The sequence below is a fragment of the Macrosteles quadrilineatus genome, unplaced genomic scaffold (genome assembly GCF_028750875.1).
Source record: "Macrosteles quadrilineatus isolate MER2022 unplaced genomic scaffold, UCM_ALF_1.0 Scaffold_2__2_contigs__length_208266976, whole genome shotgun sequence".
NCBI classification, from domain to species: domain Eukaryota; kingdom Metazoa; phylum Arthropoda; class Insecta; order Hemiptera; family Cicadellidae; genus Macrosteles; species Macrosteles quadrilineatus.
In genome coordinates, this window is record NW_026542595.1 from 115,721,233 (window position 1) to 115,738,062 (window position 16,830).

General features: G+C 35.3%; 2 protein-coding genes across 5 annotated transcripts in view; one reads left to right on the forward strand and one right to left on the reverse strand.

The window, feature by feature from the left end:
* The first annotated feature begins 4,074 nt into the window (after nt 1-4,074).
* LOC128985411 (lipase 1-like) overlaps nt 4,075-16,830 on the forward strand; it is a 40,567-nt gene continuing 27,811 nt past the window's right edge. The window contains exon 1 of one of the 4 annotated variants that reach the window (XM_054404885.1): nt 4,075-6,237. Coding sequence is in view for 1 of the 4 variants with exons in the window: in XM_054404882.1 (XP_054260857.1) it covers nt 9,896-10,000 (105 nt within the window). In the remaining 3 variants the exon portion in view is untranslated. Of the gene's footprint in view, nt 6,238-7,573; nt 7,660-9,739; nt 10,001-16,326; nt 16,440-16,830 lie in introns of those variants that run through there. The other 3 variants (XM_054404884.1, XM_054404882.1, XM_054404883.1) reach the window with 3 other exon arrangements.
* LOC128984798 (uncharacterized) lies at nt 7,222-8,406 on the reverse strand. Its single transcript, XM_054404166.1, has 2 exons — nt 8,332-8,406; nt 7,222-7,769 (listed from the first exon to the last, which is right to left on the reverse strand). The coding sequence occupies exons 1-2, from the start codon at nt 8,348-8,350 to the stop codon at nt 7,222-7,224; spliced, it is 567 nt and encodes a 188-aa protein (XP_054260141.1). The 5' UTR covers nt 8,351-8,406.

Genomic DNA, 16,830 nt, shown 5'->3' on the forward strand with positions numbered 1-16,830 from the left:
GTTTCGTATTAATCGCCTTCACGTATCATAATAAGGATTAATTTTTTTATGAATAAAAAAATGTATGGGTAATATTCAGGTAATGTGTCTTAAATTGACCTTTCTGTGGATAATGATTGAACCAAATTTTATTATTTGTGTTTTTGTGAATTAATATTTTTATTTTTCACCAGTTGTAGGATATATTTCAACAAACTGCTGCCTATTGGTTGTATATTATGATCTAAACCAGTGATTTTCTAACACCAACAAACTATAACATCATGCTACAACGACCACGAGACTCTACCAAATGCCTCTGTCAGATCTATAAATAATTCATTTTCAGCCTTATCGATGGCATCAATATTGGACTCAATCTGTTTTGGTAGACATTCCAGGTCTAAACACTCGTCGTTTGTCACTAAATTAATCTTTTCAACACTCAATAATCAGGTATAAAACATTCAGTTATAAAGTTTTCTAATCGTAGGTAAAATCGTCAATGGCCTGTCAATTTAAAGCCTAGTTGTCAATGACATATTACTGTGGAAAACCATAAACTCTTGACTATGATGCTGTCTTTGAACAACTTGAACGAGAGGAAAAGGGTTCCTCGAGATGAATTTGCTTAGTGGGTTGTATGAGGGATAAGATGAACCTGCAACAAACAAATAAACATTGCATGAGAAATAAATAAAATTTCACATAACACAAAAAACAGATTAAGCCAGAGAAAATGAAAACGAGATAATACAACAAACTGCAAACGGGGCTCCTAGAGAGGAATGCCATATGATGACCCTATAGCTTCTTCTAATACAAGGCCGCGGTGTTGGTGTGGCAACATAACAACAGCATATAACACAAACATTGTGTGCTTTTCTGTTATCAAACAGAATTTTGAAATGGTACAGCAAGTTTGGTTAGTTACCATTTCAAAATTCCGTTTGATAACAGTAATTAGGTATGTGGAGAATATCAAACGGAATTTTGAAATGTTACAGCAAGTTTGGTTATTTATGTTAGGTTAGTTTTAAAAGTTTAATTTCTTACTCCATAAACTTAGCCTTTAATATTTTGGCCTTAACAAGTTTAATTGTGATTTTTTAATTTAGGCCTACTTGTGTTTGAAGTTACTAAAACAAAATGAATATGGATCGTAAAATAAAAGAAAAATATGGGTATCGACATATCGGAAAAAAAAATCATCGATAATTGGCTAATGAATGTTCCCTATAACGGGAAAGTACAAACATTTGATCTTATAGGTCTGACTGTGTCACATAAACTTATAACAAATAGCTGACGGTTTGTTCTCATTACAGAAAACCATATCAGAACATCTGGCTCTAGCGCTGGGAGACACTACATTACCTCATATGCGTAGCGCCCAGACACCTGCTCCAATAATGGCAATCTGAAACAAAGCTGAAATGTCAGCTCTCAGTTATAAGTTTATGTGTGTGATGCAATGTGCTGTGGTACAGTTTCTTAACTGGGTTACGCTAATATTGATTGAGACTATCGATTCGATTAGTAAACCTTCATGAGATTTTTTCACCATCAGCAAGTTTGGTTGGCTAGGTTAGGTTATGATAGTTTAATTTTACAATAGATAGCCTATATATTAAAATATCGATTATTAATCAATATTTTCAATTCAATAGTTTCAATCAATATTAGTGTAGCCCAGTTAAGATACTGTACCCGTCGAACCTTGACGTCAAAGTTTGTAGTGTTAACACTGTTCTCGTTTGACATAAATACGATATACGTTTGGTTAGCTAGGTTAGGTTAACCTTAACCTAAGGATTGGTGTTCAAGTGTGACTGTAGATTTGCTAGGACAAGACAGCTAAAAATGTGTTGGGGCTTGTCTTCCCAGAGACACATGGCGAGGAAGTTTGACAAAATGCTAAACCTAATAAGTCTTAACACAGTATTTAAGGATTTTGATGGATAGGCTAGTAGATTTATCAATCTGAACTGATTAATCCTGCAACTTAAAATGGAAATCAGATAAACCTTTATAACGTTTTCATGTACTGGGTTCACCATCGTCTATCGTCTTCCTTCTGGAATATCCTTTTTTTATAAATTTATTGCTATCTTGTAGTTTCAAAGCCTTTAATTATTTACGCACGGTACTAATACTAAACGAAATCAATTTAAATTAGATAAATCTTCGATTTCTCTTCGAAATTTCCAGGTTCGTAGGTCACATTTACATTTACAACACAACAATAATAACAAAACCAAAATAAAACAAACATCAACATCAGCTAGCACTCCAGCTGATCAGTCAGCTGTTCTTAACTTCAGCAATATTGCTGTGCCTCATCAATAGTTTTCCAAATATTGAAGAAAGGATTTGTGTATACAAAATAAAAATGAAAATAAAAATGGTACCAATTGCCACTCTCACTAGTCACTCTACGTTGTCTAAGTCAAGTCTAGTTTACGATATTTTTTGATTTGGTATTCAATCAGCCTCTCAATAAAACAATATTACGAATAATTTATAAATAAAAATACTTTTTAAAAATGTCACGTTTTTAAATGTACTAAAAAGTAGAAAATAATTTATTTTCCAGTAAGCTTGGTTACTGGACTATGACAATATTGACTCCACTTAAAATGTACAGATATATATTTTTAATTCATATTGTTTTGGTTTTTAATTATGTATGTTTTATTTTCAATATTTAAATTATGTTCATACATTTAAATTTAAATCAATAAAGTGCGAATTAATGAGCTGATGTCACCTGTCTGCCATGTAATCTTATGGGACATCTGTCACTAAACAACACCACTTGCGACGTTGCCAATTCTACCAGGCCGCGGCCTGTAGTTAAAGGTGGCCGTGCCTGAACCAAAACCAACCGCATGTTCACAAACCGCAAGTTATGCTGCATACAAAAAAATCTTACTTCTTTCTTCCTTTTTCTTCTCTTCTCCTTCTCTTCAATCAGTCCAGTCAGTCCCACTCCCAGTCTCCATTTTCATTTCAATTTCAATATTTCAATGATGATGATGAGATGATGGCTGCCGGCTGTTGTTGTCGTTGGCTGATAGCCTCATAGCCAGCTGACGAGGTTTTCTTCTTGTAGTACAGGATCTTGGCGTTGGCGCATTAATTACTTACCTTAATTAATTATTTGTTTCTTGTGATTCTTTGGTATTAGTGTAGTGTCTTCAATTTTGATTTTTAAATAGCTTCGATAGCTTTTTGCTGTTTCATAGCAACCATTCTTGCTGGGTTCAGTTGGAATGATAAGCCGCGTTTACACCGAAGTTGACAACCAAAAGTTGTCAACCAAAAGTTTACAACCAAAAGTTGACAACTAAAAGTTTACAACTAAATGTTGCTCCTCACTAATTTAGAGCAACTAGTGGAAAACTTGTTGCCAAAGAATAGGCGCGTAATAATAAGTACAGTGTGTCAAGGATGTCGGCCATTTCAAGATCAATTTTTCCGTATTTTGGAAAAATCACCATTAAAAATCAAAATTTCAAAAAAATTCAAAAATACCTGGAGATGTTATGGAAAAGTACCTACATACAAATTTTAATCCAAATCAGACCACGGGCGTGGTGTGTAGCTCTGTACACATCCAGAGTTATTAGGCATAATTAAGATATTTAAATCGAAAGATAGCTAATATTTACCCTATTATAATAATTAAAATAATTCAATAATACACATTTACAATATGTGTACAATATGGGAGAGGAATAGTTCTCCACTAGTTTTCAACAAGTTGCTTGCGCAAAGCGCGTAGCAACTAGTCTTCAACTTTTTGTTGTCAACTTTCTTTGATCTTACCGACTCTCCGCGGGAAACTAAAATTTAGTGGAAAACTTGTTGCTCCACTAGTTGACGACAGAAAAAGTTGCTGCATTTTGTAGAAAAAGCAACAAGTTTCCGAAACTAGTCGAAAACCTGGTTGTCAACTTTGGTGTAAACGCGGCTATAGGTGCCGTCATTTGCAAATAGGATAAGTTATGCATTTTTCATCTCTTGTAGGCTAAGGGACTGAGATCATTCTATTAACAAGTTAGGCCTACGTCAATCTAAGTTAAGTAGGCTACGTCGGTTGTCAAGTAGGGTTGAACGGATTTCCATATTTTGCCAAAAAAGAACTGTTTATCATTTTCAATATGTTATAATGGTAACTTACCGGTAACTATTTTTAATTGAGTATGCTTTCTAAGGATACACCAAAACTTACCAGTTTTGAGTGAATTCCTATTTAACCAATGTACCTATTACATTTTTGACTAAAATTAATTGTTACCTAAAATTAGTAAAATACCTACATAAGTTAGCTTAATAGGTCTCAAAACTGTTTGGGCTGTTTGGGTTTTAGTTGGTTTTTTCACAGTGTTTCTTGGCAACAATTTTTTGCTATCGCTTCATCAACAGAATGCCAGGCCCGCTCCATGAATCATGACATTACCTTACAAACAACACAAGTTTGATGAATCCTAGTAGGCCTATTCCACAGCCTATTAATTGGCAAATAAGAAACGGGGCAAAAGTTTTGATCTTAAGTTGGAAATAATGTATAATCATACCTCTAATGCATTAAAGCTGTCATCAGCTGTGTCTCGGCCGGATTCTGCTACGACATCCTCGTTGTCTGCTGCTTTGTTGTTGGTTTCTTCACCCTGCAAAACGTACCTAATACTGTAACCTTAGTAGGCTCTCAAGCATCAAGAATGCTTTTTCAAATCCTTGGAAATTGCTTTTTGCAGGTTTTCAGCATCTACTGTCACAACTTTATTTGTCACGTTAAACCTGCCAAGAACACTTAATAATGCCTCTGAGATGTCCCCAGTGTGAGACAATTTCATCTCTTCCGTTGCCAATACAACTGAATATGGTTTGAAATCGTTAATGAAATGGCCTGTTCAACCAACCTCTCTTTGCCACCAACAGCTACCAAACTTTAGTGATAGACCAACTGAGTAGCCTATGTTATTTTTTTCTTCCTTTTTTTTCACAAAGTAAAAAGCAATAGATACAAAAACAAAGATTGGTGAGGACAACAACGTTAACATAGCGAGAAATAACATTTATTTGAATTCTTATAACAAAAACTGTTAGTCTTTACCGACAAAGGTGGAGTAGGAATCAGGTTACTGATGAGCTTCTTTCAGTTGATAAAAAAAAATGTTGAGAAGGGGATGGAACTTTTTGTACGAGGGGCAATTGAAGCGATGGTTTCACCCACAAGTGAAAGGGTGTCTTCTCTAATGCTTTTCTCTTCACTTTGCATATTTTGATTGCTGCTAAACTCCTCTCCCACCCCTGATACAGCTCGCCAAACCCCTGATTTCTTCTTCTATCTTCGTTCGTGCTCTTTTTTCACCAATTCAATGGCTTCTTCTAAATGCTCAGCGATTAGGCCTGATCAGATGTTAAACTGCATCTCAGCAGATGACCCTTCCAGGTCCAGATCCCCCAATCGTTCCCTGAGGTCCTTCATCCGCTCCACATCTGATGCTCCATTAAAACCGCTACTCGTCCAATGGGCCACAGCTTTGCGAGTCTCGTCGGTGTACTTGGTGTTCTCACAAGCGGCTTGAAGAGCCATTGCCTGTCACTCGAACCAAGAACGGGGCTGCACCAGTCCAGCACTGAGAGTGGAATCCACATCTTTTTGGATCGCTTTCCAAATTTCCTTCTTACCAAAGTACTTTGGGATATATTTTGATGGGTCCAAGTGATCTTAATGGCAAAACACAGCCATATGACCAGGTTTCATCTACTGTCCAATGTTGCAACCATTGAACAGTCTCTAGATGATCAACTTAGAAGTTTTTGTGAATTAGAAGAAATTCCAGTCCATGCATCAGTTAACCCTGAAGAGGAAAAATGTGGGATGATCTATTGTAATGCTGTAAAACAGGACCAGGAAAAAGATACATAGTTCCGCTCCCTTTTAAAAACGAAGATCCCAAGATTGGAGAGTTGTTTGGGAACATGAAGTCATCGATCAAAGCTATGAAAAGAATAATCAAATATATAAAGTCTATCAAAAACATGGTGTAGCACAAACTATTATGTATCAGAATATGTCCAGTCACTATTGCCAGATCTATTTTGCTAAACCACGCATAGACACTAGCCCACCTTTTTCTCACAGACCTAAGCTACATAATACATCTAAACATCATACTTGGAATAAAAAAGAAAGTGAATTTGTTCTACAGAAGCAGAGCAAGTCATCAGTTTCCTCGAGCTCAAGTAAATGCAGTTACTACTTAATCACATAGTTTTGTGATTTTTTTCTATTAGTGTTCTGTTTATTTAACTTATCGCAAAAATTGGTGTTACCATTTACCATAGACTTCTTAATTGTTCTTTATTGAAAAGAAAATGTTTCTTTTAGCGGGAGGTATGGGAAGGCCCAATCGATATATATAATCAACCCTAATGCACTTTCATAATATACTGTACAAAGAAGAAATAGAAACATAGAAATAGAAATAGAAACATATGTTATAATAAAACCAAAACAATTAGTACAAGAATTATAATGAAGAATAAAGAGCATAAATGAAGTGAGTGAATTGTTAACTTATTTTCAATTATTATTTCTAAAAACAACACTTCATTTTATCAACTTATCGAAAACAGCGGCTCTTATATGGTAACCTCGTCTGGGACTTAAAGGAGTTCCCCGTCTTCGTCTAGATCCTCAATCTGATGAATGGACAAACAAGGTGACTTCGGTGGAGGATATGTCTTCTATAACGTTCAAGTTTTCTGCGGGTCTTACGGCCCTACACAGACTAGGAGTCAATTCAATTCAATTCAAAACTACTTTATTCATCTCTTGTACATAGAAATACATTGAATAGTGTCAAAAGTTGCAATTAATAATTATTAAATACATTTCTGTCATAACAAATAAAAACAAAATTTCACAAACTTACATTTTTATTAATAAGACAAAGGCAAAGCTTAACAAAATGAATGCAATCCCCCCCACCTTAATCTTCCTCTATGGCTTTGTTGAGGGCTTCTAGCACTGGATCCCAGGCCATCACGACAACTTCTTCCCCTCTTGGACTGGAAACCATCATTCCTGAGCTCCGTTTTTGCAAGCGACTGGTTTCCAGCTGACTCTCGGTCAGTGGAAAGGGATGTTCTTTCTTAATAATAATTGTTCTTCTCAGAGTGGTCATCACAGCTTCACCGTATTCCCTTGGGTTAAATTCGACTTCGTCAGTCGACTGTCTCTTCAGTAGCTGTTCTGTGAAGAAGCAGATGAAGACCCCACCATCTTTCCCGTCGGGGTTTTGCTGGAGGCAGGCTGAGTTCGGGACAAGTGTCCAGCTGGAGAATAGGACATTCCCGGGATGTAGCATAGTCGGTTAGGTAGGATTGAATTTCCTTTGCCAGTTTGGGGCGTGATCGTCGGAGTGAATCGTAGATATGAATTTCCATAATCTTTGGAAACGCTGATGCCAACACCCAGCGGAATTCTGCCTCCAAAAGAACGGGAAACAATATGACGTCTCGGTCTAGGATATTTTGTTCTCCAGTCCACCGTTCGACTCTAGCGAATCCACCATGTCGCCACGCCACCAAGAAGAAAGAAGCAAATGACCAGATTGTGGGTGGAGTGGGAGCCAGAAGGCTTCTCCTTTCAAGTAGGCGAAGGTAGGCGTTGACCATGTCATTAAATATGGTGATCCTTGCTTCAAAATTGATGTGAAATGGCTCTCGGCAACTACAATATGTCCCCTTAAGTTTGACCTCATGCTGGACGTCTAGAAAACAAGCAGGAGAAAAATTGTTAAAGTCCTATCTCACAAACCAATTGCAAAGAAATATTATTTATAAAGACGATATCTATAATTTTTCAAAATGAAAAATAAGATACTGTGGTGTGCCACAGGGCTCTATATTGGGGCCTTTATTGTTTTTAATTTATATAAATGACCTGCCTTTTGTTCAAAGCTTATTCTCTACGCTGATGACATAACTGCAATATTAAAATCAAACAACGCTAACAATTTACAAAATTTGATAAACGATGCTTTTGAGGATATAAACAAATGGCTTGAGTCTTAACTGTTCTAAGATTAAAATTATTAGGTTCAAAGCCACTCGTGAAAGAGAAAATGTTGAAATAAATATTAATTTAAAGGGAGAAATTATGAATGAAACATGGTTGACAAAATTTTTAGGCATTCATGTACAAAACACATTAAATTGGGACCAATATATATCCTATTCTATTAGTTCAAAGGTTCCTCAGGTTTATAAAAATACACCAAAATATACTTATAAAAATGTTAATGAAAATGAAAATAAGTTGAAAAAACATACTCTTTTTTAAACAGTCCATCCCGCCCCCTCTTGGCAGGCCCGTCTTCTTGAGCTAAGGCTGACTCGATCTGAAAGATTCCTATTCTATTACTTCAAAGGTCCCTCAGGTTTATAAAGATACACCAAAATATTTATATTTAAGAAATGTTAATGGAAATAAGCTTAAAAAATCACTTTAGTTTAAAGGGTCTCCCCCTACCCATATTGGCAGTCTGTATCGCCTGTTCATGCATTTTTATGGCAATGCTTCACCATCAAGAACATAAGGGAAGTTGAAGTAATCTCCTGAGAAGAAGACCGTTGCACTTCATTGGCATTCATGCTGTACAATCAAACAATTCAATGTTTGTGGCCAAAAAATTCTAAACAGTTCTAGCAAGGAGTAAATACTCTATGGTTCTAGGCTTGTCAAGTAAATTACAATAATATAGTCACTTTTTCAGCACTGGAAAAGCTTCCAAATTTTCGGCTGACATTTTGTTATTTCCGTAACTTTTTTTTAATATTGTATCTTATTATTTTCCTGTGTGAGTCTTCCTAAACTTGATACCACCAATGTTTTTTTTTTTAATTATAGACATTTTTGAAAATTTTAAGATGGCTGCCAAAATAACACATTTGCCTCGATGTATATTTTTAACATGTCGATTGGGAGCATGTTATTTACCATATTATGCAACACAGATAATGTTTGTTCCAACTGTTTCGATCTCTAAAACTTTATCTACTATACTCATTTCTAACATTGGGTTTATAGAATTTCAAATCAAAACAAAAGAAATCATAACAGTTATAAACTGTGAACTATTTGGAAATAACACATACCTGATACTCCACAGAACGTTTAACAACAACTTAATGATGGTAACTTGATAAAATAAAGGCAAAACTTTAAAATAATACACAAATAATTCACAACACGGCTGTTCTCGGCTAATTTACAAACTCTACATTCACTGTGTTTATGGATTACCCACAATTCAGTCTAGAAAACCACTGTTAATTATTATTTAACTGTGTATTTCTACAGGTATTCTTTGTACGAACACTACAATATACTTCTTGTACTTCTTTGTACAATATTATAATAAAATATAAAATGGCGAAATACACTCTTTTGACACTAAATGCACCACTGTACACATTGAATAACGATTGTTTGCAATCAAACCAACTTAACTTTTTCCATCCAACCAAGAAAAACGCATAACATACATTTTAGATCTTAGAGTGGCTTTTTGAAAGAAATTGAATATGAAGAAAGGCAAATTTAATATCTCAGAAATGTACATCAAAACCAAAATAAACTCAACGTACAATATGTAAACAATTTCGCAACCACATCAACACAGCATCTAAATATAGATTTGACCGATGATTCAGTGATAACTCAATTTGTTGCTCTTCGTTAACAGATCAGGTCAATAATATTGACCGTGGTTAGTGCAAGTGGTGGAGTTACTTGACGTAATAGTTGTGGCTGTGAAGGGGGAGGGGGAGCTCAACAATTAAAGCTGCATTCCATCTTCAGTCTGGCTGAGCCTTCTTTGATACTCACACAGAAATGTGGGGCTGTTTTGTGTTATGTTTTGTGCTCCTTGTTTTTCCAATTACAGTTTCCAGTGTTCAGATCATCAACTACTTCCAAAACGATGACGAAGCTTCCACTGTATGTAATAGCATAGAAAATATTTAATATTTTTAAATTGTACTATTGATGGTGTAATAGAATGATTAAGTCCACAAATTACATGGACATTATATAAACTCTTAATTAAAAATGATTAAATAATTATCCGTGATTATTATGAGTCATTGACTTCATTGATGCTGAATTAAATTTCATAAGAGCAGCACAGCTGTAGTAACAGGTGTCATTGTAAGTTTTGAATAAAATTATCATAAAATTTCCATGGAAAAATTTATTGTTTTAATATTTCAAGTACTTTTTTATACTCTAATAGTTCTGGTTAATACGAATTCCGTTTAAATTAATTCTAAACGTAGTTATTCAATGCTTTGTATCACTATTCCATTATTGTTGATGAATTCAGCGTACTAGGTTCACTGTCAACTTCCAACTGATTTCCACCACAAAAGTCTTGGGTCCGTGTTCTTTAGTCAAAAACTGAGGCAGTAATAAACAACCTATATATTAATTTGAAACTGTTTTTCTTTGTCACAGCTATTTTGAGAGAACGGCTGGGTGTAGAAACTCGGTAGAGGTGTCTAAAGAAAGGTCTTGGTCTGTAGATGAGCCATCAAAAGAGAAATATGGTGAATTCCCTTGGGGCTCTGCCCCCGTGGCCTTTAAATTCCCATCCCATGTTATTCTTATGGAGGAAAACGGGGTTTTTGTCACAGCTAATTTGAGAGAACGGCTGGGCGTAGAAACTTGGTAGGGGTCTCTAAACAAAGGTCTTGGTCTGTAGATGAGCCATCAAAAGAGGAAAGAGGTAAATTCCCTTGGGGCTCTGCCCCAGAAGCCTTTAAAGTTGCCTCTTCAGATTTGTTTACATTGCGACCATATGCATAATTGTACACTACTTTTTAATGCAACAGCTGTTAATATTTAAATTGTGATTTATTGAATTTGTCAAAATGATGTACAGCATTTGCAATGGATTTTTCTGATTTCAAAATTGATTTTCTTCTGTATCGTGTCATGTTTTGCAATATAATGTTCTATTACCAAATCAGTGGAAAATCCTAATATCAAGATCAGATTTTTGAAAAAGATAAGATATTTACAAAAGATTTTGATTATATCTAACTGTTGTGTAGATCGTGAGTATTTCCATAATCTTTGAGTCGCCTGCAATGCTTCGCAATTGCTACGAATTCGAGCAACAGGTACGCTAGTAGACAATAATCTAAAAACTATACAGCGTTTTAATTATATGGATGTGCACCATATGGATGTGTAAACACCAATTTCCCCCTTAATATATACAGAGAGGTTTAAGCTGAACTTGGTCTATGAATGGGTTACTCCAGAATGTATACAGTATTGTATGTATAAAGTTAAAGTAATCATCGTGTTTGGTAAAATTGTTTTCAGAGTATAAACATTTTGACAGGTTTTCTAAAATCCAACACACAGTCTATTTCAGGGTGACTTTTGTAAGAGTTTAGGGTTCCAACTTGAACGACATACATAGATTAATGTTCTTCTTTTTGGTTGTATTAATAGTCAAAGCTTATACATAATTACTACAGTCCAACCTCAGTATAACGAATCTGAAGGGACCGAACTGAATATTCGTTATATCAAGGGTTTCGTTAAAACGAGGTTCGTTATATAGAGGTTATGTTTGCAGGAATTTCGCTAAGTCGAGGTTCAGAACCAGCGTCGGTCAATATAGGTCGGGATTAGACATCATTAAAACACAATTAAAGTAGCATAGGCTACAATACTTTACAGTACAGTGTTTACATTGTACAGTAGAACCTAAATTATCCGGCATAATAAAGGGGAGGGATCTTGAATATTGCGCAATCATGACAATGGCATTGACCTTGGTACAGGTTAAAAAACTGTAAGTTTAAAATCACAGCTTGTTCTAACCCTCCTAAAACCTAGCCAAACACTGTATTGCGTAGTCATAAACCATGTAAAGAACAAAACAAAACAGTAGTAGAAAGTTTTGTAAGCTACGTACTGCTCGTGATAGGCCGGTAGGCTACTTACAGTACAGTACTGATTTATCACAAAAGAGGAATGTCAATAATAATCATTAACTATAGCATTGGTGTTGCTAGTTGAAACAAATCGTATTGAAAACAATACAGTTAATTATTAGATAAGACATTATAAAAGTGTATAATCATAGCCAACTTAAAGATAATAAAAACACTCGAAAAAGGAATGTCAAAATAACGATGTTGCTATTCTTTCTCTTTGGTTTTGTTTTTATATTCTTTCTTAGGTTTCTCTTCATCCAAAAATTGTACAATTCACCATAGTTACTTATCGCCCAATCACAGCTTACTAAACATTACGTCGTCATCAGTCCTCAGTGAATGAAATCAGTTCTCAGTTGCAACATAGCGCGCGCAGCGAAAGCAGACAGAGATGTGTAAAACCACGTAAAACGGAGCAGACGATTGTTAGCGCAAGCGATGACGTCACCTTTCCATTTCATTTGATAAAGAAACAGATTTTTCAAAAACAATAATGGGGTGGGGGATTTGTTATATCGAGGGAAAGACGTAGACAATTCGTTATGCAGAGGTTAAATTCGCAATGTAGAGGTTCTGACAATGATAAATTCGCTATACTGAGGTGTCTTATTTTAGCCGAAATCACGAAAAATTCGTTAAATCAAGGTCGTTGTTATGGTTTGTTTGTTATGTAGAGGTAAAATATACATTGTGTCTTATGGAGAGTTCTAGGGGATTAAAAAAAAATTCGTTATATCAAGGAATTCGTTGTATCGAGGTTCGTTATATCAAGGTTAGACTGTATTAAATAAATCATATTATTGATCACGCCTGAACGAGAATAATACGAGAGAATTGTGTGAATCATATTGTATTTTATAAGTAAATAAAATGTATTTAAATGAAATTGAATAATACCATTGAAATTGAATAATAATTCAGTAACTTTTAAAATTTTAATTTATCGTGTTAAATATATACTGTATCGCCTTTACTTTCGTTTTGGGGTGGTCTGCAAATAATTAGGTAATAATGAACATTATGAATGTGTGTACCTATGTAATGTATACATCATTTTCTAATTAAACTTAAGCCATTTAATCACTGATCATAGTTTTAAAACTTCTTGAATTCACGTTTCAACAGATTAAAATGCAATGCCAAAAACATTGTAGTTTGCTTTCACCAGCAAAATATTTGTGTCAGATCAAGCGTACCAGTTAAGTAAACATCGTAAAATCTTAAGAGGCTAATTTGGAAGTTGAAATGGAGATAACTTTATCAGAAACTAGCAATAGACCTTAAAGACTGATAGTTCATTGATTTTAGTGCTTTGATGTTTGTTACCATTATGGCAATCCATCCAGGATGTCCTGCAGTTTACAAGATGTACCAAACCCAGATGTTCTCTAGTTTGAATCTTGAACTTGTTAAATTAATATTACAAAACTGACCATTGTACCGAATTGATCGAATCTAATCTAAAATGTGGTTCGGATTCTACTATAAACTGTAGGTCCCTTAGGTTGCCATTAGCTGTATGCGCTATTAATTAATAGCTGTGTCTAAGGAATGTCGACCTTATAGTCACTAACAAGACTACAAGATCACGCCACTCATCCTACACTCATCTCCATTCATACTTGGCTTAAAATACCTACTTCGTATGGTCACCATTTAGTAAGAAAGTATTAAAAGTATTAATCAAAATTAGTCTCATTCCAAAATTATTTGCAACGTATATACATTGATCATATAGGAAAAAATAGTTTCACACAGGACATGCACAACCTATGTGCGGGACGAGTTCTATTACAATCATTGGAATAATATAAAAATAACGCTTAATTAATCGAGATATATAAAATCTGGCGCGGTGCTCTTTGACCCGAGTTTTTTCGGGGACGTGTTAGATGGCATTGCGGCTCAATGAGCCGAGATTAGTCAATGACGTGTGAGATGGCATGCGGCTCTTTGAGCCGACTTTGCTATCGTTACAATCAAACAGGGGGTTCGTTCTGTTGAAATGGGACAAACTAAATAAACCAAGTACTAATGGAAAGAAGAGATGCTTGTGGTTTATTATTCACGTATATAACATCGTCCAGCAACTTCATTTACTGCCTTGGGTTTTCCAACAGTCTTGGGTTTCAGGACGTTGCGAACGGCTGGTTTATTGAAATCTACTCCCATCCACTTGATTTTTCTTTTTAAAATGTCCTGCAACTCCCTCGACGATTTGTGTTCGAGGTTCTTTAGAGTTTTCTCTTTCACTAATAAGTCTGCATAAAGGCATGCGAACACACCGCAGTCCTGGGCATTATTAGTTTGTTGTGGGCACGTCTTCAGTGTATTAAGTGTTCCCCATTCACTTGCGTTAAACCTTCTCTTCTGTCTTAAACATTCCATCTTAAAGAACTCTTTTATTTGGGTCAATCGGGTGTTGTGTTTGCCGCCAATCGAGTCCAACGCTACAATGTCCTTCTTCTTTGGTCGGACCACATTCAACTCACGGCCTGCTTCTCTATTGTTTAGGTGTTTAACTTAAGTCTTAGCAGGGTGCGGCTTGAGGTGATTTGTGTCATTACTGGGAAAGTTCTTTAGAGTCATAGTCAGTCACCCACCTCTTCAAAACTCCTACCTTGTGCCGCTACCGCCATATCATCGGCATATTATCGGTATATACGACTGACGTGTAGCGTTTGGCAATGGTTGGTTGTTAGTATATATGTTATAAAGAGGGGCTAAGATGGAACCCTTTCATGATTTTATTTAATATAAATCTTTGATAAATGTATGAGCTAAAAAAGTCATAATTCCTATTTCTTTTAAGTGTTCTTTAGCGGATTCTTTTGATTTTAGTTTTAACATGATTCCAATTGCTTTTATCTGAAGTTCCAGAGTGCTATTTAGATCCAAATTTGATGTGCCCCCATAAAGACACAACCCAAAAGTAATGTGTGATTCGACTGAGGAATAATAGACAATTTTAAGGTTTTTAAACTACAAAATTTTGACATCTGTTTTTAAGGCTATAGTGGAAATTTAAGGCATTTAATCAATAAAATCCTAACTCTAAACTTCTAATGAAATTGTATGCTAATTCCTGAGATAATTGACTGCCGTTAAAAACACAATTAATGACAGGAAATGTATCAACAAAAGTAAAATTATGCTTGTGCTTATGACCTAAGTTGAGTAGTGTTTGTTGGAGTCCTGACTTCTTATGTTGTCAAATCTTTTGGTAAATAAATTAGAAGATATAAATAAAATAAAATAAATATAAATAAAAAAGAAGAATAAGTTACTTTGTTGTTGAGTTTCTACCAGTTTTATTATTCTGTTGAACTAAAAAAATATATGGTTTATGGTGTCTGCATGATTCTCCTTCATTGATGAAACATGTTTATATAAGAAGAAGAATGACATATGGTGTCTGCACGTTCCTTCTTCATAGATGTCACATTTTCATATAAGAAGAAGAATGAGTATGGTGTCTGCACGTTCCTCTTTAATTGATCAAACATTTTCATATACAGTAAGAGGAAGATTGACATGGGATCTGCATGTTCCTCTAACTTATCTTCTTCTGCCAGAAGCCTACTAACCATTGACGTATTCGACAAGCCACACTAGACGATCCCGTAAAGCTTGATCAAAGAATGAGCCGATCTTACAATGATTGGCTAAAGTTTTGATCTCAGTAATGTAATCAGTTATGGACTCACCAACATGCTGCTTTAGATTATGAAAAGCATACCTCTCCACTATCGTCTTCTTAACCTTAGCATACTTAGACTTCAGAGACTCTGCACACTGTTTATAAGTGGCTTTCGAAAATTCAACTGGAGCAAGGAGACACTTTAAGTCTGAATAAATAGTTGGACTTAGGTACACACATAAATGACTTTTCTTCAAACTATCATCGTCTATCTTCTCAATACTGAAGAAGAATTCTAACCTCTCGATGTACTGACTAAAATCTTCAAGTCCTGGATCAAACGCTGGTGCTTTAGACATTCTTCACTAGATAAAAAAATAGACATTTAAGTTATTATTTGTTATTTTGCTCGTCGCCAATGATATATTGGACAGCGAGATGCATTAGGATTTATAAGAAAGACAAGACACATGATAAAATGACGAACAACATCTTTATTATTGACCAATCTAATTCAACTTCCGTTTCTGACATCGCATACAAAGACTAGTACATTTACAGTTCCATTGAGGCCTAGGCCATAGATTAACCATACTTACATAATATATATATATATATGTATCTGTCACTTTGGTTACGTTTCGAGATTATTTTATGGCGTTGAGGTAATGGTCACGACGGTTACGTTAGTGTCGCGACTAGGTCTCCACAACATCTGACGTCTGGCTGTTTAACTTTAGAAGGCAGCCCTGCGGTAGTAATTTACTGTCATAATAAAAAATAGGTTCGTTTCTTCCCTCTACCAACACCAGGTAAACTGAGGTCTTCTTTAGTAAATTAGGTTGGTTACAATACCACCCAAATAGGCCCGTTACAATACTTGGTGTAAAATGCTAACACAGTAAAACTTGGTTGCTGTAGTAACTTCACTAATAGTTTAGCTCTTAATCCGACCCATCCTCACGCCTACGAGTTGCTGATGGCCTGATGATAAAGCTCAAGTCTACAAGGTCGCGTGTTCAATCCTACCAATCAATGACTTTTAACTCGTTGATACTGCTGCAAACCTCTGGTCTAGCCCAAATTAATGTGTAAACGGTTCCTAGCTAAAGCATAGCGTCATATGCACAAAGGTCTGGATTGCCTTGGCTATTAAGTGACACAAATGTTTTGTT